Consider the following 26325-nt stretch of genomic DNA (forward strand, 5'->3'; position numbering starts at 1 on the left):
TGCTGTTCGTAATTTGCGGTTTTTGAACACATCATAGAGGGTTTATGATATGTGTGTAGATAAAGATTATTTAAGTTTAATGGATTAGTGTTTCATTGAAGATCTGCCTTGCAAACACTACAACAATGTAAATGAATGAAAATGTCTTGGAAATCAGAAATAGAGGCCACACAGCTGAGACTAAATTGAATGTGTCTTTCCAGGTGATAACAGCAAGTCGTTGCCTAGTTCTGTGCGCGGATAGTCGTGCCGAAATGGAGGGCTGGGCTGGAGCGTTACGTGGCGCCTTACATCGCGGCGCTGACGTTGCTGACTTGGTTGCGCGACTGTCTTCTGGTGACCATCAATGGTGAGTCGTATTTGTATGCCAGTTTAGTTACCGCGACCCACATTTACAACAGTTACAACCACTTGTAATATTAGTATGTATGTATGTAAACACACACAAAAACTCGAAAATGAATTACTTACGAACAAAATAATACACCGCTGTTTTTCTATTTCTTCAAGTTTAAAAATTAAAATAACGTGGATACACGTACAAGGACATCTTGTTTTTTTTTGTAAAAATTCTTTATACTTTGCCCGTTTATTCTGGTGTTATATTTTTTCTTACTTTTTAGTGTTGGTTCGTGCAGTAAGCACGCAATAGTATTTATTTTTTCTAATCGCCTATATACTTTACTATTAGAAACTTGTTCCTTTTGTATTTCCCTGGACGAATTCTTTCACAAGGAACTCCACTGCTGCTAAAAATAATACATAATAAATGCATTGTAACTTGATTAAAAAGTTGTGTAAAGCTTTTGTGCTTTTATACCATCAGCCCATTGTACGTCTCACTACTGGACTTGGCTCTCCTCTAAGAAGAGGGTTTAGGCGGTTTACAATATTACTTATTGTATCTTATCATAACCCTTACACGCGATCTAACTGCCACAAACACTTAGAGGTAAACGCAACATGCTCTAAAATGTAACAAAGCTTAGCTAAAATATTAAAAAAAGCTAACAATTACAATTTTGACAAATAACTATACGATTGGAAATTGATGCGTGCACTACTTTTACGACATGAATTTTTTAGAAAATTTTGACTGAATATAATAACTTATTACCCGTAGCGCCATCTATGAGAAATCTTAAGTATTTCGACACCCAGTTAGATACCTTTACAGCTACCAGCCCTGGCTAGAGATGTCGCTATTCATTGTATTACATTTTTATTGAATTGATATTCAATTATTTTTTATGTAAAATTTTACTGAATAATATTTTTTTGCGTGTCAATAGTCAAGGTGATTATCAATAAAGTCACTGTAATTTACTGTCCTACACAACCTTGCAATTAGGCGAATTCGAGCCAGATAAGGTTTTGCAATATGGAACAGTAAATGGAGTAATTTTGTTACGACGACACCTTACGGGTACGGTTTGGAGACTTCACATGTTTATCCAAGGATTGTGTACTTTATTCGATGAGCACATTTCATCGCGTTTCATTAGTGAGATGTATTGTTACTAAACAATCACAAATATACATACGTAACTTGAAAATTAAAATCACAATTACATCCACGAAAGAAAAAAATCAATAGAAGTCAGACATTCATAATTCGAAACACTATGATACCTTGATAACGATTGTTATAGTTTCTAACTTAAAAATAAGTTACAAAGTACACTTTGCCATGTTAGCATATCATTGAAACTCGATACCTATTATTTCAAGTTACGTTTTGATTTTATATTGAAATTTCAATCAATGTGCTGCCATCTAGTGGTCACTAGATGAACGACAACGAATTCGAGATGTTTACTTAGTTCTCCAAAACAATAGCGACCATATTGCAGCAGTGTATATATTTATTTATTTATTTATTTATTTATTTATTTAATAGTGTAATATATTATTATTAATACAAAGATCGAACACTCAGAAAAAAATCCTTCGATCCAGCCGGATTCGAACCGACGTCTTCTAGCTTACCGTGCCAAATATATTTAAATATTTACTAGTGTCATGCCATTGCTCAATATATGTATGTGTTTTCGCAATGTTCAGCCTAAGTCACTGAAATGTTACAATTGTTGAAGACGACGATCACGTAGTATTTAAATCGGGTGGAGCCGCAAGCCGTGCGGAAGTAATCCCTTGTTCCACATTCAAATACCCTACGTGACCCGACCTGAAGGAAAAAAATTAAAATGAGAAAATGCGTCGGTCAAATAAACGAAATCAGTGATGTAGAATACCCGGCGTTGTATTTAACGTTGGAAATTCTATTTGAGCGAGGGACGACTCGACAGGATGGTGTTGGAACACTCATAAATGTTTATTACAATGAATTGAGTGTATCTCTTTTACTCAAAACATCCGTTAATATTCAAAGACCTGAGGTGTATGAAACTTGCCTAGGTGGGATAGTGTGTCCAATCAAAGTACTTTCAACCGTAACGCATAAATTTCCGTAGCTAGATTCTACGATCACAATACCTTGGGACTTACAAAGGGTCTGGACCGTTACTATGTTTTGAAAAACAAACATATGCGATTTAGATCTAAAAAAAACCAATGATGGCTACATTATTACACGAAATATTTTGAGCTATGTTGACCTTCTAGAACTTAAAATCTAATGACGTACACAAGTCAAATAGTCAAGCACATATTGAAATCTTTTAGCATGACTACATTTCCAGTACAGTATAAACTTAAAATTTGTCAATGACGTAACATTGGGTACCTATATTCAAAAGCTACAATCGAACAATAGTGAAACAATAATTGATAACAGTCGTTCTGTGACCAATCCGCTAAATAGTCTTAATTGTATCCTGAGATACGCAATCGATTCGTAACTTATATGTTGTCTTGACCGGGATATATAAACTAATGTTAGTCTTTTTTACTACAAACAACCCGTTCAGTCGTAAAGTACAAAGTGTCACCTTTATCTCCATATTTCGTCGACAAATCAATCAATCAATCAATCAATCAATCAATCAATTTATTTATTTGTCAGAATAAGGTACATTGTGTTCTTAATTCTAGGTAAGTCCAGCTTATTCTACCATAGTTGGCATGCAAATAATTATATAGGTACAATTAAATTCAAATTCTAATAAATGTCAAATACAATACTAAATTAATTATAACTACAATAACAAATTAATAAAAAAATATATCAAATCACATTACAATAATAAAAATAAAATGTTTATATGTTACTCACATGTCTAATTAAATAATTTAGGTAAAATATGTCAGTAAATTATATGTCAAAAAATTCGGCCACGGAGTAAAAGGTATTATTTAATAAGAAATATAAAAGTTTCTTTTTAAATTCATTAAAATTACTGATTAATCGAATATCCTTAGGTAGATTATTATAAATTTTAGGCGCCATGACAAATGCACTTTTACTAAATAAAGTAGTTCTATGCGATGCTATACATAATTTGTCACAATTACGTGCTCGTGCAACTTTCTTAAACATTTCTGGGTGCTTTCTGATGAAAATAGAACATTCATAAATAAATAATCCTGGTAATGTTAATAAATTAAGTTCTTTAAAGTAAGGCTTGCAGCTGTCTGTTCGCCTTAATTTGCAAATAGCTCTCACACACTTCTTTTGAGCACGGAGTACGGAATCAATTCCTGAAGCATTTCCCCAAAACATTATCCCATATCTTAAACTAGAAGCTACGTACGCATGGTAAGCTTGTAGAACTACTTCTCTCTCAACAACTTTGTTCAGCTTAAACAGAAAATACGACTGTTTGCTCAGTGTTGAACAAACCTTTTCAATTTGAGAACTCCACTTTAATTTGTTATCAACATGTAATCCCAGAAACTTCGTAACATTCGTTTCATCGATATTTTTACCGAGGAAATCAATGTTCTTTATTTTATATTGATTTCTTTGTCTAAAACTCATTAACTTGGTTTTATCAAAATTGATTTTAAGATTATTTAATTTTAGCCAATTTAATATACACGTCAAACTGTCTTTAACTTCATTCTCACTATTACAAATTACTGTGCAGTCATCTGCAAATAATACCATAGGATGCATAATTGACCTTGGAAAGTCATTGATATATATTAAAAATAATAGTGGTCCCAGAATACTGCCTTGGGGCACTCCACATTTGACATTATTAGTGTTAGAGTAATATTCAGTTTCGGTCTTGGTGTTAAAGCAAAATTTAGTTATCACAGTGGACTGTAATCTGTCAGTTAGGTATGACTTTAAAAGATTATGAACATTACCCCTTACCCCATATGCATTTAGTTTATTTAATAGTATCTTATGGTCAACATGATCGAAAGCTTTTGTTAGATCAATGTACAAGGCTAGTACAGGCAATTTGGTGTCAACTCGTTTGTAAATTTGCTGCAAAAAGTCATAGATAGCCAAGTTAATAGATTTGTTTTTTCGAAATCCTTTTTGTTCTGAACAGAATATATTATTGCCTTCAAAGTAATTGCTTAAACTATTATATATGACTTTTTCGAATATTTTGGAAAACACCGGTATCAATGCAATAGGTCTATACGAGCTGAGACAAAATTTGTCACCTTTTTTGAAAAGTGGTTTTATGATTGATAACTTCAGCTTGTCAGGAAATATCCCATCTTCTATACATTTATTAAAAATATGACTCAGCAAATCCTTGGGGAAGTACGATCAAATACCTTGGAATTTACACTTGACAAGAAGCTATCTTGAAATCGTGTTCAGACCGTCCACGACCACGCCCACTTTGGCATGAGCCCATTGACCTCATGAGCCGCTTTCTTTTCCACAATAAGCAGTGTGTTCTCTCCCTTAGGAATAAGTAGACTACGCAACTTACATTCATCAATCGCGACTTTGGTTATTGTCGTTTTTGCTCAGGGCAACCCTGTTTATATTCACCGTCCTGAGTTTATTATGAATGACCTCATTCATAATAAACTCGTGATGCCTGCACATCAACTATCCATATAGGTTTACAGCTCCCCACAATCGTCCAATTCATGAAAACTTACATTGACTCCGCCCCTCACGACCCGAACCACTCGATTGATGTTGCTACCAATTACATGTCCCTCAAGGACCATTATCTGAGCACATGTAAGAGCTATCGACCCAGGGCAGTTCTTACGACCTTGTCGATCCTTGTCAAATAGTTCATCCAGGAAAATGCTGCTACGTTACCTTTTTCTGCCGCCAAGCAGTAATGTGAGCATTACTGTGTGCCGATTTTGAAGGTAAGGGTGCTGGTGAAATTACAGGCACGTGGGACTGTCAACTCATATCGCAGTGGCAATGTCTCTCAAATCTTACTACTACTCGGCACTAACTGTTATGGACAGGCTTGTCACTTACCACCAGGTGCACGACTTGTTCGTCCCGCCACTTGATATCATAAAAAAATACCCCGTCACTTTCGACATGCAGGCCAACCAGATCGCTATACACAGATACTCTGCACCGAATAACCATCGCCGCCAGGAAGGTTGAAGAGTCCCCAGAATGTTCGAGTACTTGATCATCAGCACATTCTTGGATTGAATACCCACCAAGATATACGAAAAAGGGAACAAGTGCATTCGTCAGCTTCGCTCAAATAAGACTTGAAACTTATATTTTCTGTATTTATACACCAATCTCTTCACTTAGAATTGTTTGGTGGAGTTCGTTATATTTTATTGTTACTTGTGTTGTACAACATTTAATAGCTTTTTGTTTTGCTCAGGTACGCAGCAACACACGCGCGACCAACATTCTGCAACGTGTGCCGCGAACCGCTGGGCGCATTAGGTACTGCGCACGCGCTAGCCTGTGAGTTGTGCAAATTCAAGGCCCACAAACGCTGCGCCTCGCGCGCCCCGCCCTCTTGCAAATGGACCACGCTCGCCTCGCTTGGACCACATCTTGTCGAGGATGCTGAAGGGGTGAGTATAGTTGAAGTCAATGCTTATACGCATTTTATGCGTTTAACTTGATGACGTTTTCAGCATTGCTGGTAGCCCTGCGTAAATTCGCACGTCATTATCCTATTTACGAGTAAGATTCTTGTTGGTGTATCCTCCTCCTTGGTCTATTTATAGCTGCACAAGAACCAATACTCTTATTTGTTTCTTCCGTTTTACTATATTATATTCGCATGTAATCATCTCACAAATTCCAAAAATATTTAACCAATGATCTTTTCGCTTACCATGTTTAACCCTTAATCGGTGCGTTACCTCCTCGGACCTCGAGAACTAATAAGAGCGACTCACACACTTTTCAAAGTCTGAAGTGTTAAAGGGTTCAGTATATGGGATGAGAAGGGATAAAACATGCAGTCACCAGGACCCTTGATGCTAATTCGACAGCCGAACAAAGTGCCCACTCTCATCGCCTTAGCACCCTTCAGACACTCTCAAGAGGAAACGGGCCTTACACAATCATTATTGCCTGAATATCGTCTGTGTAAATTGAATTATATACATCACAACAAAGAACGTGAAATTCTGAATCGAATAATTGAATTAACTTTTTTCCATCTAAATTGTAAATTACGTTCATTCATGGCGGAAGGTGGCTGAATTTAGCTTGCTATGCCATTACGAAGTCAAAGTCAATTAATCATTTATTCCGAGTAGGTAAAATTTTTACACTCAAAAACGTCAATTTTTAAGCTACTGCACGTTCACTGTGCCGACTTCCTTGAGAAGATCAGGCAAGAAACTTTAGAGATTGCTCTTTTCAAATAAACTTAAATGCTATAGAGGACACTTTGAATCATATTTGTCTGGAATCTAGACTCCACACCCGGTCTACAATTTTGTAATATGAATTTTCAATTAAAATACTTTTAATGTAAGTTTTAAACTTAGGAAATTGTAATCTTAATATATGCTCCGAAATCTTATTGTAAGAACGTATACAGTTCCCCATAAAAGAATCGTTTACCACAGTTAAACGAAACCGTGGTACCATGAGTTTGAACTTAGCTCTAAGGTTAATATTATGGATATCTTCTTTCTTTTTAGGAGTTGGGATGTAGGTCGTTAGGCTATTAATTTTTTTTGTTCGAGAGCCTTATGATACACAACTATCGTCACCAGGACATTTTTTTATTTCTATGATATCCATTGAGGGGACGAACAAGCCGTGTACCTGGTAGTAAATGACACATCTACCCATAACAGTTGTAGTGTCACTCAGAGCTAGTTTTAATCTGAGAGGCACTCAGAGATGGGCAAGCGCCCGGGTTTTAACCCGGCGCTTTGTTAACACCGGGTTTAAATCGGGTTAAAACCATTAACATTTAACTTTTAATTACCATTTGTTAACATTCAAGACAATGAAATAAGGAATGAAAGTTTCTATGGAGAACCAATAATTTCTCAAATTTTTATAAAAATTTTTATTTTATTTTATTCGTTCGTTGTACAGTACAGTAGATTACTCGAAGTACTTATTCTACGCAAACGAAGTCGCAGACACCAGCTAGTCCTTTATAAGTTGAGGCTGTATAGTCTAGAGTAATTTTCAAGTTCCTTTTTTGTACCTAATTTCGGTGGTGGCAAAGTCTATTGTAGGATATAATCATGAAGTATTATTTAATATTCGTCTATTGTAACCTGGAATATTATTTAATATTGGGATAATATAATTTGATTCTCAAAGACAATTTATCTGTTGTAAATGTGCACTTTTTTAAGTAAACGATATTTTTTTATGATTGACATATACATATATTAACTGTTCAGTCTGTATTAGTTGATCTACGGGTACATTATAAATGAACTGTATTCAAGGTAACACTATCATTATGTTTAAGCATACTAAATTAATATTTGATACTCAAAAATAATATTGTATTATCTTTTTTCATGTAGGTAAAATCTTGGTTGCGCCCTTCATTCAGTAGTTAGGTTAGTATATGAAAAAGGAGCACGAGCTGAGCGAACGAAGCGAGCGTGTCGCGGCAGCGGCCGGCAAGTGCCTGAAGCAAGTTTGCTTGCGTTTCCGGAAATGGTTTCAGGTTTTTTTAATGCTCTTATGTTTTAGTTTTGAGACTCAACATAAAACTATCAAAGTTCATTTATACAAGTCAAATATTAGCTCAGAATATAATAAAATATGCATTGATTTAATTTATTTTAAGTTACAGAAAAAAATAATAAAAATTAGTAGAGACAACTAACCTAAAAAATTATCTTATCAATAGCTACCTCAATCTAGGGATTTCTACAGATTCAGAATAATGAAATTAAATAAAACATCAAAATGACTTTATTTTACATGCAATACAATAAATTTCATAACAATTAAAAACCCCGGTCAATGAGGCCATCATCCGTAAATTAATGGCTCGTCGAGACACCCACTGGTGTTGAAATTTTTTTATCTTGCGTAAGTGGGCGGTGAGCAAAAAAGTTTTGAACCTATGATCTAAGGGATATGATGAAAAGTCTACCTTGCTACATACTCCAACGAAATTTTGGTTAAAACTACATAAAAATTGTATGAAAATTGTTGGACACGTGACGGGTACATGATATAATAGACAGGCGTTGTGGTATAGTTTCTATAATATGTATATGTATAATATATTTTTACAGCTACTGAACCGTGTTTCCTCAATATTTGTAACACATTTTTACTTTTATTCTCCGAGAAGGAAAGAGGGCACTAAATAAACACAAATGTGTACCAACTGCTAAGGTTCTAACAATATTTGGGCTCCATTAACGAGTCAGATAGTGATGTGTATTACGTTATATAGATACTACAATACGGTACTTTCGACAATAGTAGTCTCGTAGTCATTTATTATACATGTCGGAATATAACCGTAAGGGAAACATTATTTTCCACTCTCATTATTGATTTAGTCAGAAATTAATATAAAACGTTCGTTATTGATTGATCTATTCACTCTTCGTTAACAATTCGTTCAGTCGACAGTGGACTAATAATGTCAGTTGATTGCAATTAAGAATATAAATAATTTTCACAGTAGTAGTTCAAAAGATGGATGAGGTTAAAACTAGTTTTCAATATCACGCGACGAGTTCACAGGGAGTGGCCGCGCCTAATTGTTTACTTTCTTATACTCACACAAATAGCCCATTTTGTCAACGCGCACTTATTTATAAAGCCTAGACCACCAACTTCACTCCTTATTTTTATATGGCAACCCTGCCAACAATCTTAATATTTTGGTATAGAGATAGATGGGACCTAGGAGAAGGACATAGGGTACTTTTTGACACAAAAATAAGTATTAGAAGAGGTGACATAGGGGATGAAAGTTTGCATGGAATACCAATAAAACTACGAAAATTAGTAGTACATTAGGTTATGGAGTTCTTAGGTTTTCGCGATTATTACATATAGGAAATGAAACTATTTTTCCGGAATTAAATTGCGTATTACAGGTCCTATGGTCACGGTTGACTGAGGTGGTACAGTCATCAACCAGTTATGTCTAATATTAATGAAAATCACCCTATTTTTTCACTATTGTTACAAAAGTTGGCAATGAAATACCTTATTTTTAATTTTACAAAGATACATTCCAATTTACGCTACATTATGTTTTACATATTATTTTATATGAATTTTTATGAAGAGAAATTTATTATTAATAAATAATGAAAATTAGAATAAATTAAAACATATTAGTAGTGATATACGCTATTTAAATCCGGAAAAAATAGTTTAATTTCCTACATTAGGTTACTTGAAGTACTTATTCTACGCAGACGAAGTTGCTGGCACCAACTAGTTATTTATAAATGTTTGGCTTCGTATATAACTTTAAATTGTATCAAATTATGAATATAATACATATAGATGAACCCATTTTTCGATAAATCGAGTATATTTGTTATTCAAACATTTGTTTTTATAAAATGTATTTTTTTTTAATGAAATGTATAATAAGCACTTAGCCCTTGACCTCCTACTCACCTGGTGGAAAGTGACGTTGAGGTCGACGATGGAGCATGTACACCTGCGAGTAAATAATGCCTATTCACTCTCGCCTGAAAGGCCCAAGTTATAGCATTCAGGGTATAAGTCTGCAGGCAAGATATTCCACCTCGTGGCCGTTAGCTATACACATGTGGAATCGTAACGCTTCACGCGAATCTTTGGAATATCCACAACTTACGGACGGAAACCAAGCCTACGTCTAATCGCTCGGTGATGGAAAGGTGAAGGCGGAATTAAATCGTGTAATTCCATCGCACACTCTCCGTGATATTTCCTGTATTATACCGATAAGCAAGCAACTTTACGGCGGTGTTCAAGACTTTGCAGCTTCGCCTCTACTAATTCCGAGTCACCTATAAGCCTCTTGGCACGCTTGTCGATTGAATCCAAGGAGGCCAGTACAGGTCCCATGGTCAACCACGGCTGACTAAGATGGTAGAGTCATCAACCAGTATATATCTACATTAATGCGAACCATCCTATTTTTCTTTATAGTCACATAAGTTATTAATTTAAAACCTTATTTTAATTTACCAACATTCCAATTTACTCTACATACGTTTTACGAAATACTTTATATTAACAATATGATTTTTTTCTAAATTAAAAGAGAAATTGGAAATAAATTAATCGATATACTTATTTATATTTGTTATGTTTATGGTAATGTATATTATTTTCATTTACCCTTAATACTCACTGCCTTCATCTTTTCATCTTAATCATTTTTTCTTCCTTCCTTCCCCTAAATATCCTAAAATATATAATTTTGCCAATTTGCATTGGCACAAACGCCAGGAACAAAAAAAACAATGAATTTTAAACCATCAATCATATTACCTTTGTCTCGTTGTCAGTCATTATTTCCCGTCCACATTAAGAACATAGGCAATAACATAAAAATAAAATATCAAGTTCAAATATTTTTATGACGTAACAAGAAACATTAACTCAAACTCCCATTATTTATTTAGATTTGACATGAACACAGTCTTTATTTCTTTTGCGCTACAATGTAAAAACATTACATATCCAAAGCTCGATAATAAAAAACCTAATATCATTTATAAAAAGAATGAACGTAAGTGATAAAAATTGTAACGTCGCTATGTATAAATATAACATCTATCCTTTATAGAACGTAGTGTCGACACTATTTTAAGGACTAACATTTCATCTAGTGTATGTCTAATATTGAATGATGTCGATAATTTTATCGAAAGGACCTAAATGCCAAACTACAGTTTATTCGTATTACGATTACATAATAAAGTTTTATAGAATAAAAAAACCGCAAACAGTAATGTCAGCATTAGTGTATTCCGGTTTTGAAGGGTATGGGTGCTGATGAAATTACAGGCACCTGGGACTTGTCAACTTATGTATCAGGGTGACAGGCGCAGTGGCAGTGCCCCTCAGATCTTTGCGATTTAAAGCTCTGAGTGGCACTGCAACTGTTATGGACAGCCATGTAGCTTACCATCAGGGACACGACTTGCTCGTTCCGTCACTTGATAATATAAGAAAAAACTGGATTTTCTACTATCTAATTAGTAGCAGTAGAGGTTCTTGTGAAAGAGTTTGTCCAGAGAAGTACTGCCATCTTAACTATTTCTGCCGCCAAGCAAGTAATGTGGTTAGGTACTGCATTCCGGTTTTGAAGGGTGGCGGCATGAATAGGTAAGGTGGCAGTACTTTCCTGGACGAACTCATTCACAAGGAGCTCAACTGCTGCTAAAACAATCATGAGCGACTTGTGCTGCTCAGTGAAAATGATCTTTATATTCTTGTATTACGCATTTAATGTGTGTGGAAATAAATGATTTTAATATCTTCGTTTCTTAAACTTAGAGTTCTCAAACATGCTCGGAAATATTTGTATTACTTTCAAAAAGCGAACACGGAAAGTTCGACATTTATGGACCGTGCAACTCCCGGCCAAGGCCTGCAAAGTAATTATGAAAATTCATTACTGTCCACTTTTGTAAAATTTGAAATCTATTTAGTACTACTAACAATTAAACTACGTAAACAGGCAAAAGAAAAATTCTTACAGCCGAGTGTTCGTGATGGCGAGAATTAAAAATACCTATCTGCACTGCTCACTTTAAAAAAAATAAAAGGCGTAATAAATTGAAGTACTTTGGTATTATTTTTTGCTTTTTCGTCTTTTTTTATAATTTCGTGGAAAAAATAGTTATAGTGTAGTGTAGTAATTAAAAACAAGAGGTAATATTAGCCATGGAAAACTTGTTGCTGGCTATGAGCAAAGTAAAATACATGAAAACTTATGAAACTTTCATGCACTGTAAAATCACGTGAATGACGTCATCAGACGTTCAGCAAACTACTACAGACTACTAATATATGCGCCTGGAAAATTGACAATATATGCTTTTAGCAAATTGTCCTAACTTGATTGATTTATTCAATAACAAAAAAATGTAACATAACAGTATTTACCATGGCATTACATCAATTTAAAAACAGCAACAAAATAAAAACAAAATCAGCCATAATTAAAAATAAAAATTTAAAACGTGACATATTGTTACTAATGTAAATTTAAATTATTAATATCACTAGAATCCATCCTGTTTTTTCTCTAGCATTCTCTTCCATTCAATCATTAGTCTCGCTATCCCAGTCACAAACAGATCACACTGCGGTGATGCTGCGAGTACGGAGATGAGGAGTGTAGTCGCACGGGGAAGGGGCGAGTGACGGTACTGGTCAGTGCGTGTAAGCACAGTTGCTAACAAGGGCACATCACGCCGCCTGGTACAGTAGTCATTTGGTACTTTGAATTTAGGGATAATTTCCACGAGGTACAAACTGTCCATATTATTCCTTGTAACATTTAAGACAAAAAAGAGTAAAGACAAATTTCTACGTAATTCTAATAACGAAACGTGTTGAAACTAAAGAAGCGTGTTGGGTACATGTACGGGTAATAACCTTGATTCTTTTTGTATAGGCATCTTAAAAAGTTTTTCTTTACTTGCTCCAACATAAGAATATATTTATTCTCGTGAGGAGACCAGACCACTGCATTCGTCTCGAGGATGTTGCGAAACAGTGCCGTGCATAACGTGCGCGTTGCTGCGGCAATAAGTGGCCCAGCGTTAAACATCATAAACCCTAGCCTCTGGTACGCACATTTTGTCACATTCCTAATATGAGTCCGAAAAGTTAGAATGGTGTGAAAAGTAACTCCGAGATCATGGACCTCGTTAACGCGAACCATCATCTGACCGTCAATTAGATAGTTATATTGAAGGGGCAACGGGGAGCGCAAAAAGGACATAATCTCGCATTTACGAGTACCACTATTAAAAAACAATTTATTATCCCTACTCCATGTATGAGCGCCGTACCGGGCGTGCCGGCGGCGGTACAACTGAATTGCTTAAATCCGTATCATGACCTACACAAAGTTGAACGGGAATGGCATAGCTGGATGATGAGTTTTACTTTTTAAACGTTAATTATTGTCTCTGGCTGGCTAGTTGACATCTAACAAGAGCGAGATGGAACTACATACTAAATCATATGAAAGAAATAGACAGATGTACAATCCTGGGAGCGTTCAAGCACTATTAACCGATTGTGTTCAAAATGAGAATATATTTTTTTAATTAATTTTATTATTGATTATACTTATTACGTTGTTTTGCAATATCGGCAACTTTTCAATCATACTTTACAAGCCGTACGACAAAATTAAATATCATGTCTAGTCATTATCACTGAAATTAATTAGGTGACTTTGTAATTTGATAACATAATTCGAACGTAACGTGTATTCGCACATTTTCATTGATTTCATTGAAGTCAAATTTAGCACAATTTAAAAGTTATTTTGCGATTTTCGGTCAATAAAATTATTAAAATAATTAAAATTCCATTTAAAAATTGCAACAACATTCATGCCAATATTTATCAACAATACTTTAAAGATTGGGAACTCGAACTAAAATTTTCAAAAATCGCTCAATGGTAATTTGACAGGCAATCCAACTTACAGGCTTAAATAGGATTGCTCTAAAAGCTCATAGTAGGCCTGCAGTTCGATCAGGCGCTCCGATCGTACGCACGCGCACGCTTCCGTATTGTGTATGTGAAAATGGCGACGACGCCAGAAAATGACTTTTCTAAGATAAAATTTTTTGTTTTATAAAATGTAAGTTCACATTTGACCTCCATCTCACCTGATGGAAAGTGACTATGAGGTCGACGATGGACGAATGCTTATTCACTTTTGCCATAAAAAGGCCCAAGTTATAATTTTCAGAGAACAAGTCTGCAGGCAGGGAATTCCACTCCATAGCCGTTCGCCATATAAATGTGGAAGCTTAACGCTTCGTGCGAATCTTTGGACTATCCACAACATAGGGGTGGAAGCCAAGCCTACGCCTAGTCCCCCGGTGATGTAAAGGGGAAAGCGGAATTAAATCGTGTAATTCCATCGCACACTCTCTATGATATATCCTGTAAAATACCGATAAGCTGGCAACTTTACGGCGGTGTTCAAGGTTCTGCAGATTTGCCTCCACTAATTCCGAGCCACCTACAAGCTTCTTAGCACGGTTGTCAATTGAATCAAAGGTGGCCAGTTGGAATGTAACAGAGCCACCCTAAGGGTGGCAACAGTACTCCATGCACGACCGGACTTGTGCTTAGTACAGCTGAAGCAACTGTCCCTATCTACCGACCCGAGATGCCCCTATATACCGACTCAAAAGAGATAAAGTTTTCCGGAGAGACTAAGGGGGTCGACGGCAAGACCAGGGTACAACGGGCGTCCGGGCCAAGCCCTCCGCCAGTGATATGCCATTGCAGGCATTTCTGGCGGACCCGGACTTGGGTATGGACTCGCTGGGGTTTGTGGTTAGCTGCAGAGACATGTTTGTCTGTCCCGGTTTTGCATGTGTCCGGGGCGTCTGTCTCGAGAGCAGCTAGCGCGTCTTAGTAGCGGTCTAGTTGAAGGCCTGTATGAGAGGAAACGCGCGGGACACGTGAGTTGCCCTTTAAATTGGAAGCTATATCCGAATATTTTGTAGGACACTGCGACTGGCATCTCCGGCACTAGGCCGGAGAGCTAGTAGAGGATAAGCTAGATATTCTCCGGTCCCTCTAGCCGCTTAGGTTATTGGGAACTGGAGAGAAGTCGTTTTTCGGCGTCGGGAAGTGAGCGTGCCTTACAGCTCCGCCACCTCCGCGGACTCAGAGTCGATAGAGGTGGCAACTGCTAGTTGTGCAATGCGCAACGGGAAGTGAGCGTGTCTACAGCTCCGGTGCCTATCTGAAAAATAGGGAGGGTACTGTACGTGCTCCCGGGGCGGCTCACCCGAGGCACTAGTTTCTCGAAGAACCGGATGAAATCAAGTAACAGAGGTCTGTGAGAACCTTGTACACTGACTGATCTGGGGTCAGAACCTGAACTTGTAAGGTTCCTGTGCGCGCACGGGTTATAGTGTCCTTCTCGTGTGCCCTAAGGGTATTTTTTTTCTATTTGCATAGATCTCCTCTAAGAAGAAGGTTTCTGCTATGACCTCCATTAATTTCACATGTTGTGCAAGAATTGTGAACCTTCTTGGAAGAACAGGTTTCATGATATTGTTATCTTTCACCTTTGGTGATAGTTTTTTTTATAACATCAAGTGACTGAACAATTAAGTCATGTGTCTGGTGGTAAGCTACACGCCTGTTCATAACAGTTGCGGTGCCACTCAGAGCTTTAAACCGGAAAGATCTGAAGGGCACTGCCACTGCGCTGCCAGGGTAGATATGAGCGCCGGATCGGCGCGCCGCGCCAAATGCAATCGGCGCGCCATTGAATTCAGTTCGGTCAGGCGCTCCGATATTACCCAGTCGCCATTTTCACTACGCATACACAATATGGAAGCGTGCGCGTGCGTACTATCGGAGCGCCCGATCGAACTGATAAAAATTTGATTACTATAGAAATACATTACTTTATTTTTTCCTTTGAAAATACATTTGTATCTAAATTCGTTTCATGGTCGTGCTCGATCCGCTAAAAAGCTGCCGCCGCAGACACTTTTTCGTCGGCGCGCCGCCGCCAGTTGGTCTACTAACGGCGCTCATATCTATGCCAAGTTGACAACCTGGCACAAGACCCTTGTGCCTGTAATTTCACCAGCGCCCTTACCCTTCAAAACCGGAACGCAGTAACACTCAGAGTACTTTTTGGTATTGCTACTGAACAGTCACAGATATACTTGACTTCGAACTTAAAGTCATAGGTACTACAGTCGTTACAGGGAGTCGAACTCTAGTTCGATCTCTCCAATTTGTTAATTGGAGCAACTGTTCTCCCACTCGCTGGACTACGAAATTGTATAATCAAACGTCTTAAGATTTTTAATAATGAAAATGTCAATCTCTCTTGGAATACGTGCGAAATCCCCAACCGCTACTGGGCTATAGTGGCGGACTATGACCTAATATAACCTTATTTAGAAACTTTTAAGATAAAATTTTAATTGCAATAGCCCAATGATAACCGAGAAAATTACAATGTCAAATAATACATTAGTATAAAATATGAATGTAGCTTACCCACGACCTTAGACTATGGAAACGTCAACTTTGATAGCTTCGAAACTTTGTATTTCATGAAATAACGCACAGAATACATATTGCTGTACGTAATAAGTTTCTTGCTTTTTAATCTTTGTCTTAATATGTCAAATAAATGTTATATAAACATGACAAATGTCAGTGTGAAAAAATTAAATTTGTGTTACATATCCATGGGACTTATTTTCACAGTGTGAAATATTGTGTACGATTTTTGTGGTACAATATATAAATAAAGTCGTGAAAGTATCATGCAATCGTGAGTTCAAAGAGACGGTCATCTAGTATGCAGTTGGCACGCTCCATGACCTATGCAACGTTATTGACGACGCAATTCGCGCGTCCCAATTCCGAGCTGATAATAGAGAGAAGAGAAGCATTATTATTAGACTAAATATGGAACGAGAGGCTCTCTGCGGTTTAATGTCAGGTGCATTAGTTGCCCCATTAGTTTCCATCGTAGACAAGGCAATATTCTCTAACGCAAGTGGCCGAGCCTCAATAACAGAATCCTTTAAACAATCGTTTGGTTTTGCCTTCAAATCACCTATCAGCTTCATTCGAAGCCCTTCCGTGCTCTGGATCTTTGCTGTCTACGGTGCAACTTATGTGTCATCGAATTGCACAGACAGATATGCAAGAACCCACAATATGGACGTCTCCTCAACAGTTCTAATAGTAACAAGCTCTACCAATATAACAATGAGTGTTTTGAAAGACAGAGCATTCTCGAGAATGTACGGCGTTGTTGCTCCAAAACCCATACCTTTGATATCGTTAGCTTGTTACGCAATTAGAGACTTTATAACTTGTGCCGCATCGTTTACTTTAGTGAAGCCCTTGGCGTTGAATTTGGAGGACAAATTAAAAGTCAAGCCTGATACTGCTGTTACAATGAGTCAATTGTTTTGTCCTATATTTGCACAACTGTTTAATACGCCGATATTTCTATATGGGATGGATAAGTATAATAGACCTACGGCCTCTACGCCGCAAAGGGTTCAATTTATGAGCCAGCAATATGTGAAGACGTATTTGTCTCGCGTGGCCAGGATTGGACCAGCTTTTTCGTTTGGCGGTGTAGCCAATCGATGGTTAAGACACAATTTAACACCACCTATTAATATGTAAAGTAATAAATAGTTATCATATTCTTAGGTTTTCGCGATTGTTACACAATCAAGGAACACCTTAGACCCGAAAAATAATGTACTTTAATTTCCTATGATAAAAAGTATTTTGAAGTGATACATAATGATCATGTAATGAAGTGTGTATATTTTAATAGTTAGCAATTTCAGCTTCAGAAATCCGAGGACTGAATTAGGCGTGTCAGCGCATGAGAATGTGAACACAAAATACATAACTATAAGTTAGAATTTACAATATATCGATAAATGTTGATTCTGGGAAACCAAAAACCACCACTTGGTTTTTGTAAATTCTATCGTATTGCGCATGCATTTTCGGTTGAGTTTGGCATGAGCTGAAATTACCATATTGACTGTCTATTTCGGTCAGCGTGTCGTATTTTGTCTTATAGTAGTCGCCTTTGATTGTTCCGTAGTTGTTAAGCTTTTTATTGTGTGAATTATTTTGATTTAGTTTAATTATATGACTTATTATTAAAATTATTGTTGTTATTTCGGAACCTACAAAGGGTTATAGTCAACATCACATGAGGTTTTTACGGTTCATCGTTTTGACTTTATTGTAAGTGACATTGAGTTTATTTAAATTTTAAGTACAACTGGCAGACAAGTCGTTAACAATTAAGCCATTCGCTAATTAGTTATGACAGATCTAATTATAGAGTGCAAAAGATAGCAGTGGCAAGAAATGTGGTCAATGATTGAAAAAGATAAGCCTGTGTAGAAGACGTTACATTAATACCGCTTGTTATTTTCGAGGTCAAGAACAAACAGAATTAAAGTACTTAATGATTTTCTTAGCTTTGATTTGATTCTGTTAGTAACAGAAGCGCTCCTTGTAAAAAAAGAGTTCGTCCAGGGAAAAATTCCTTCGATCGGGCTGGATTCAAAAGCTCCTTGTGATAGAGTTTGTCCAGGGAAGTACTGCCACCTTACCTATTTCTGCCGCCAAGCAGTAACGTAAGCGTTACTGCGTTCCGGCTCGGAAGGGTAAACGTCCAGTTACACGACGCGAAAGTATTCGACGGACAGCGGTGCGGCGCGTGGCGTGAGCGCGATGATATTCGTGTCAAATAAACGCACCCTAAAGGTGCTGGTGAAATTATGGGCACGTGGTACTTGTCAACTCATGTCTCAGGGTGTCTGCCGCAGTGTCAGGGCCCCTAAGATCTTTGCGATTTAATGTTCTGAGTGGCACTGCAACTGTTAGGCACAGGCGTGTCGCCTACCGTCAGACGCACGACTTGTTCGTCCCGTCACTTAGTATTACAAAAAAAAGAACCTCCTTTTTAAATACAAAAATATTGCATCCTTCATTTTTCCATAGAGGGCTCAATCCTTATTCAAATCGTATACACCTATAAAACACTCTTCTTATATTACTGAGCTTATTTGAAGAGCTCTGAAAAATAATAAACAAAACTTTTAACTCCTTTTTGTAAATTTAAAGTTAAAATTAAAAAATTTCGGAATTCCGAAGAGATCGCTATGTCGGCCATTCTCGGACTAGTGTTCACTACCTAATTTTCGTGGCAATTTTTATTATTTAAGTATTCGTTTTTTTATCGTGCATATTATTTAATGTTCGAGTATTGTATTGTATTATTGTATTTAATAACTACACGATAATATACTTGATATATAAATAGTACAAATTGCCACGGACATTAGGTAGTGAACATTAATCCGAGAATGGCCGATGTATGAAACAATTTTTCGCATCTAAATCGCATATATTTAATTTTGTTTGTTACAAACAGACCAACGTTTTCGTTCTCTTTTTACACGTCTCGTGGTCACGGTCACGACTTGCTGAGATGGTACAGTCATTAACCAGTTTTGTCTAATATTAGTGCAAGTCACCCTATTCTAAGCTATAATTTAAAAAAATATTAAATTAAAACGCCTTACTATTATATTATTATATAATCAGTAATGTAACAGCGTAAATTCGAGGCAACAACCATAATGTCGTAAATGTTTATAATCTACGAATATAATCACATACCGCTCTCTTAGGAAAGCACGGGCATTGTAGCAGGTTCACCCCTTGGGCACAGATTACTAAATAGTTACTACGTCACAGATACATCACTCTCATACAAAATCGAAAGTACCTACGCATTAATATCTGACTAATGACACCTGGCACTCACTACGAGGAAAAGGTGACCTTAGCACGCGCTCAGAGAGGTGAAAATAACGTAGCCCGGCTTGTGCAGTCGTGCGGAGCCGAATGCTCATAAATGAAAGACTTGTATAAGCGCTTGTACCGACGTCAGTACACTCAACGGTAGGCACTTATCGCATAACCTTGAGCGGGTGATGGAGTTCTGCTTTGAGGTAGTGCAAACACAGCGAATGTTTTTTTTTTTTCTGAAGGACATTTGATCACTGATGGCCTTGATTGTGTCACACTTGATTGAGAGGGTTAACCAGTATAAAAAATTAAGATGGCAGTTAAGCATGCACCTTGGTCAGGATTATTAGATACTTCCGCCAGAAGGGCGTTCTATGATAGAAAGTTTTCGCAAAAACACGCTGAATTATAGGAGAACTTACGCCGACGCATGTGCTATTATTTATGAATGAGGCATAAGAATAAGGTAGGTAGTTCATGTTTTTAATATTACAAAATTTTAAGGTTACATATTTATCGCTCTTTGTAATCAGGTACTTAGGTAGATTATTGTATTTACGATGAATCACTGACACCTAAGACGCAAGTTTTCTTAGAATCGCTTAATTGTTACGAAAAACTATAACTACGCAGTAATTATTATTATTATTATTATCATTAATATTATTATTATCAGTTTCCGTTGCCGTTATCATTATTATTATTATTATTAGAGTCACCACACTTACAACGAAAAATAATGCAAATCGCACGTCTCCGTCGCTCTTATTACATAAACATAAAGCTGTCAGCTAGTTAACCGGCTGAATGCGATAACATGTCGAGAAGTGTGTTGACTTCCTTAGCTACACTTTCTATGTATGAACATTAATAGATCTGCAATAGTAACAGCTGTTATAACCAGTGTACTTTGGTTTAGATCCCAACACTATTTGCTGGAGAAATGTTGAAAAGGTACAACGGGATGTTCACGAATATTTGAGCCGACGCTCAAAAAGGAGTGGGTTAAATATTTAAGTAAATGCTCGAAAGAGCTGCCAAGTTCAGCCACTGGGCGTAATTCGACACAAACGTGATGCTTCTTCCTGGAGCTATGAATAATTTTGACTGGTAATATATACGTCCCCGAGTAATGCTTGAAAAGCAATTATTTAAGACTCTATACTACCTCAAATGGCTTTGGTTGATTACGCATAACAGTGAAACCATTGAATCATTCACTTTGGAAGAAATATATAGTAAAATTGTGAATATACACTGATTACTATATGGTGTGAAAACACGGTTCCTAAAAATGTTCATGATACAAAAATCGAAATTTTACAAGAACACCGAGGTATTCAATAGGTACTTTAGATATACCAATTACTTTTTTTATATCAACTGAACTAAATAGAACACGTATACATGTTTCGATCACTATGTATATTGTATCACTATACGATATACATTTATGAAATGGCCTTAATTTCGTTTGTAAAAAATAAATTATGAAATAAAACGAATGGCCCCGCCGCTCGACCTAAGGAGATGACCTAATGAGAGAAGTATGGTAACTCCGTACAAAGTAACAGCGCAGCTTGTATGTGTGCGCGACCGCTGCGCGCCGTTTACAGACGCACACATTCGCATACATAATGAAAGGCGTGTTGGGACGACCAGTGTTATGCAACCACAGAAAAATAAATACAGTACATTGTTTGCATGACACGTGAGCCAACAGTTGGCGAAGTTCCGCAAATTTGAACTCAGTTCGCCATTTTCGCTTTGTACGTTAAGATTGTGTCAATTATCTCGCGCAAAACCACGAAAATCGTAGAAAAATGCCTTGTTTCACTACTTTGGAGTGCAAAAAAAGTCGCACTTGTTATATTATCAATGACAGTGTTGCGTATCATCATTAAGTCTTATTTTATTTAATTAAAATAAATTTTCAATTTTCTGTTTATCGTAATCATTTTTTTGTTACAAGAAACGAAATTAAACCGTGTACCGCTGCAATATGTTCGCTTCTTTTCTGGAGAGCTAGTAAGCATCTTGAATTCGTCGTCGTTCAGCTATTAAGCGCTAGATGGCAACACTTTGATACAAACAAATAAAAACGTCGTAACTTGCAATAATAAGTATTGATGGTATTGAACTTTCAACGATATGCCAACAAGGTAAAATTTTAAATAATATTAACAGTACCCAGTAACCAGAATTTGTTATATTTTTAAATTAGAAACTACGACCAATCGTTATCAAGATTTCATAGTGTTTCAAATTACGAATGTGTGAGTTTTGACGATAGTAATTTTCTTCTGATAGTAATTTAAATCGCAAGGATCTTAGGGGCACTGCCACTACGCCCCTCATCTTGAGACACATGTTGACAAATTCCACGTGCCTTCACCAGCACCTTTGTCCTTCAAAACTTACGTACTTCCCTGAACGAATTTTCAGAAGGAGCTCTACTGCTACTAAATACACATACTACTACATCTACCATTGTATATACATCTAGTTTTTCGTGAAATTATTCCACTAGTTTGTTGAAAAATATTATTGAAAAATTCCATCGACCCGACTGGACTCGAAGCAGTCTCAATTGCCTGAGAGCTGTATCCACGTTAAGGCTCTGAACCTTTATTTAATTTATTATACGGGTTAAGACCTTTCATCGCGCCCTTTTCATCCGATGGCCGAGGCCATAAGCGGCCGGTTGCTAAATGTCCTTCGGCCAATTGATAAAAATGTGACAGCAATTCGTAACGTAATAAAATCGATCTTGTGGCCCACAGTTTGTTCTATGGGTATTGGAAGGGCGAGGTCCCGGCTTCGATCAGTTCCGGGAATAGACTTTTTAAATTCTGATCTGAGTGTTTTGGGTGTTGTCCCAGAGTAAATTTCGTACTTCTGTCACTGATAGTATAGAAATTACAGGCACGTGGAACTTGTCAACTTATGTCTCAGGGCGACGGATGCAGTCACAGTGCCCCTTTATCCTTGCGATTTCTAGCTCTGCAACTGCTATGGACAGGCGTGTCGCTTATCACCAGGCGCACGACTTTTTTTCCCGTCACCTGGTAACGTAAAAATATATACATTATCAATAATAATTACATGTATATATTATATACATGTAATTATTATTGATACAATAATCGAACAAATACAAAAAACCCCTTCGATCCAACTGGATTTTGTTTTACAATATCAAGTGACGGGACGAACAAGTTATGCGCCTGATGGTAAGCTACACGCCTATCCATAACAGGTGCAGCGCCACTCAGAGCTTTAAATCGTAAAGAAGTTTTTAGGCACTGCCACTGCGCCCGTCACCCTGAGAGAATAAATATTGTATATTCGCAAATAATAAAACGGAAAGGTGACTTCTCTTCGACGCTTTTTGAGCACTCCGGTATTTATCACGAGAGAATAATGACATTCTTAACATTGCTTAACAAATAATGAAACGGAAAGGTGCCTTCTCTTCGATGCTTTCGGCTTTCTGGTATATATCACGAAAGAACTGTGGCATTCTTAGAGTTACTTAAACTATAGATATATTAACAAGGCTTTGAACTCAAGTTGAGACAAGAATGTAAATAAAGGCACGTTTCCATCGAGAATATTCGTTGGCGAGCGCTCAATGAGCGAGCGAGTTGTTTCTGAGCAAGTTTGACAATGATGGATGGGGAAAGGCTACACATTTAAGTGGAAAGTGACAAGTCTTGTATATCGGAGAACCGACAACTGACGGAGAAGTAAACGATGTGGACAACTACCGAAGCACATCGTCGACCTTATGAAATTTTTAAGATAAGGACTGTAATGGGAGAAACCAACAGTTTCCATTCTCATGCTTTTTAACCGACTTCAAAAAACGAGGAGGTTCTCAATTCGACTGTATGTCTTTTGTTTTTTTTTTTGTTTGTATGTTACGCTATAACTCCGATATTTGTGAACCGATTTCCATGATTCTTTTTTTTTTTGGAAAGGGGGTACTTCCATAGTGGTTCCATTTCATTTGAAAATCATCCACGTCTAAGGGTGGCTGTTCACACTCGAAGATTCATATTTATAAATAGCGCCATAAGTCAATGAATAGCGCCTAAATTTTCTTAAGGAGCAATTATTTTAATGGTTTATTTTGCTATTTCTCCAATTCAAGGCGTTTTTCTCTCGATGTTCTTTGAGTAGTGAGAACCAATTTTGATTATCTCCAGTGTCAACTCCTGTGTAGTGGCGACTTTAAGGATATGTCAATAAAACTTAGCAAATAGATGTAATTCCACGTACTTTTGAGGTCGGTTTTTTTAGTACTCTATACTGAGATTATGTGTTATTGGAGACTAAATGGACGAAGGATCAATTTACATTCCCACGGAATGGAATGGAACGAAAGTAACAAAATTATACATAGCAAAATGAACTTTATGTTCTTTGTTTATGTAATTGTGTAACAAATAAACTAGATACGATATACGGGAATTCTCGATAACTCTCCGGAAGATGCGCGACCAATTTTTTGGCTAAAAACCGGCTTCCATAGCGTTCCGCGGCTATGCAAATAAAGCCTAAGAGCGGTTACACAAGCCGCTTTTATCAACGTTGCAAACGCGATGCAATCGCTAATCGTTACCTTTACAAACACGCGCGATTTTAAGCATGCAAACGCGATGCAAGCGCACGACTGCATCGATACAAACACACGATTGCATCGCTACACCTAGGGTCGTATTTTAGAACTCTACTCAAAGCTCAAGTCAGGATTGCACTGGAAACACAAGCACTGGAAATACGACCCTAATGGCAGTGACTTGAGTATGATTTCGAGTGCTTTAAACCATACTCAAATCCTGACTTGAGCATTGAATAGAGTTCTAGAATACGACCCTTAGGATTCATGAGATTTCATCGATGCAATCTCGCGTTTATATTGATGCAGTCGCGCGTTTGCAATCGCCTGTAAACCGCAAGTGCAACGATGCAACGCGCGTTTTACGAACGCCACTTATGCCTTGATATGTAACACAAAATTTAAAAAATACATTGGGAACAAATTTTAGATTAATGAATGATTTAAGATTTACTACATAATTATTTATTAGTTCAATACTAAGAATGTCGCAAGTATTATCGCCTATCACCAAATAAGAAACAGAATGAGGTATTTAAAATCTTTCTTTAATTTCAAAGTATAAATGAAAAACATGAAATTGAAACAAAAAAATTGAACTTTAATAAATTATGTGTCGGCCATATTAATCTACGATCTTTTGCCATTTTTCGGGTAATTTTAGAATTTCCCTTTCATAAAACATCCTATCTCTTCGTTGTCAGTGTGTCCGTTCAACGAGGTTTGTAAAGACCGAAATAAGTGAAAATCTCAAGGGGCTACGCTACTTCGCCCGGAATATACGATGAATGAGATAACACACCCCAACAATGGCTTTTGACGGCTCTGTAAAGATGTGTGTGGTTTGGCATTATCGTGATGCAATACATCTTTACTATTCACGAGTTCTGAAATTACAAATTACACGCCTATTCCTAAAATGTGCGGGAAAATGATTATTATTTTTAAAATAACCATAGACAAAACAGCATTTTAAAAGAAAAATGTTATTTTACTATTTTTTAAGTTTTTATTGACTGTCACGATATTTGACCACCATGATATTGAATTATTTTTGTGAAATTACTCCACTAGTTTGTTGTAAATATTAATACAAAGAGCAACGCACCTCAAAGCGGGCTGAATGTTCCGCTCCGAAATTTGTCAAAATATTGCCTCTGTAAAAAAACTATTGAGATATTTGTAGAAATGACTATAATATTACAAAAAGCGATAAACATTTATTCAATATTTCCACATGTTGAAAATCAAACCCTTCATTTTTAGTATGAAACTTCAAGTTATTTCAAAATCGGAACGTTCAGCCCCGCTCTCCCCTACATCTTTATCTAAGACTCTTCAATTTTGTAATATGACTTTTCAATTAAAATACTTTTAATGTAAGTTTTAAACTTAGGAAATGATAATCTTAATATAATATGCTCCGAAATGTTATTGTAAAAACGTATACAGTTCCCCATAAAAGAGTCGTTTACCTTAAACTAAATCGTGGGACCATGAGTTTGGACTTAGTTCTAAGGTTAATACTATGGATATCTTCTCAGCTGTTTAAGGGTCTACAGCTCTTTTCCTAGTTAGTGCAATGATCTCAGTCATAAATAAATATTTATTTTACTTCCATTTGTCCGATCAATTTGAAATTTGGTGTACCTACTAGATAAATCCGATGTCATTACAATAACACGGTTGATACTGCAACCAAGACAGTTTGCAGGCTACCCAACTCTTCAATTACCTACAGTAGAAATGTCGTGTTTCAAATCCTTAAATTAGTCTCGCTAGTTGTAGTATTAGTTAGATGGTGACATTGTTGAGT

At 36.7% G+C, this 26325-nt stretch overlaps 1 protein-coding gene across 1 annotated transcript in view; it reads left to right on the plus strand.

The window, feature by feature from the left end:
- The first annotated feature begins 239 nt into the window (after positions 1-239).
- LOC113232753 (diacylglycerol kinase eta) overlaps positions 240-26325 on the plus strand; it is a 64454-nt gene continuing 38368 nt past the window's right edge. Inside the window, exons 1-2 of the mRNA XM_026467530.1 lie at positions 240-349; positions 5748-5946. Coding sequence (XP_026323315.1) covers positions 255-349; positions 5748-5946 — 294 coding nt within the window. The 5' untranslated portion in view covers positions 240-254. The remainder of the gene's footprint in view (positions 350-5747; positions 5947-26325) is intronic.

The sequence above is a fragment of the Hyposmocoma kahamanoa genome, unplaced genomic scaffold (assembly GCF_003589595.1).
Source record: "Hyposmocoma kahamanoa isolate Upper Pololo Valley unplaced genomic scaffold, ASM358959v1 78, whole genome shotgun sequence".
Taxonomy (NCBI): Eukaryota; Metazoa; Arthropoda; class Insecta; order Lepidoptera; family Cosmopterigidae; genus Hyposmocoma; species Hyposmocoma kahamanoa.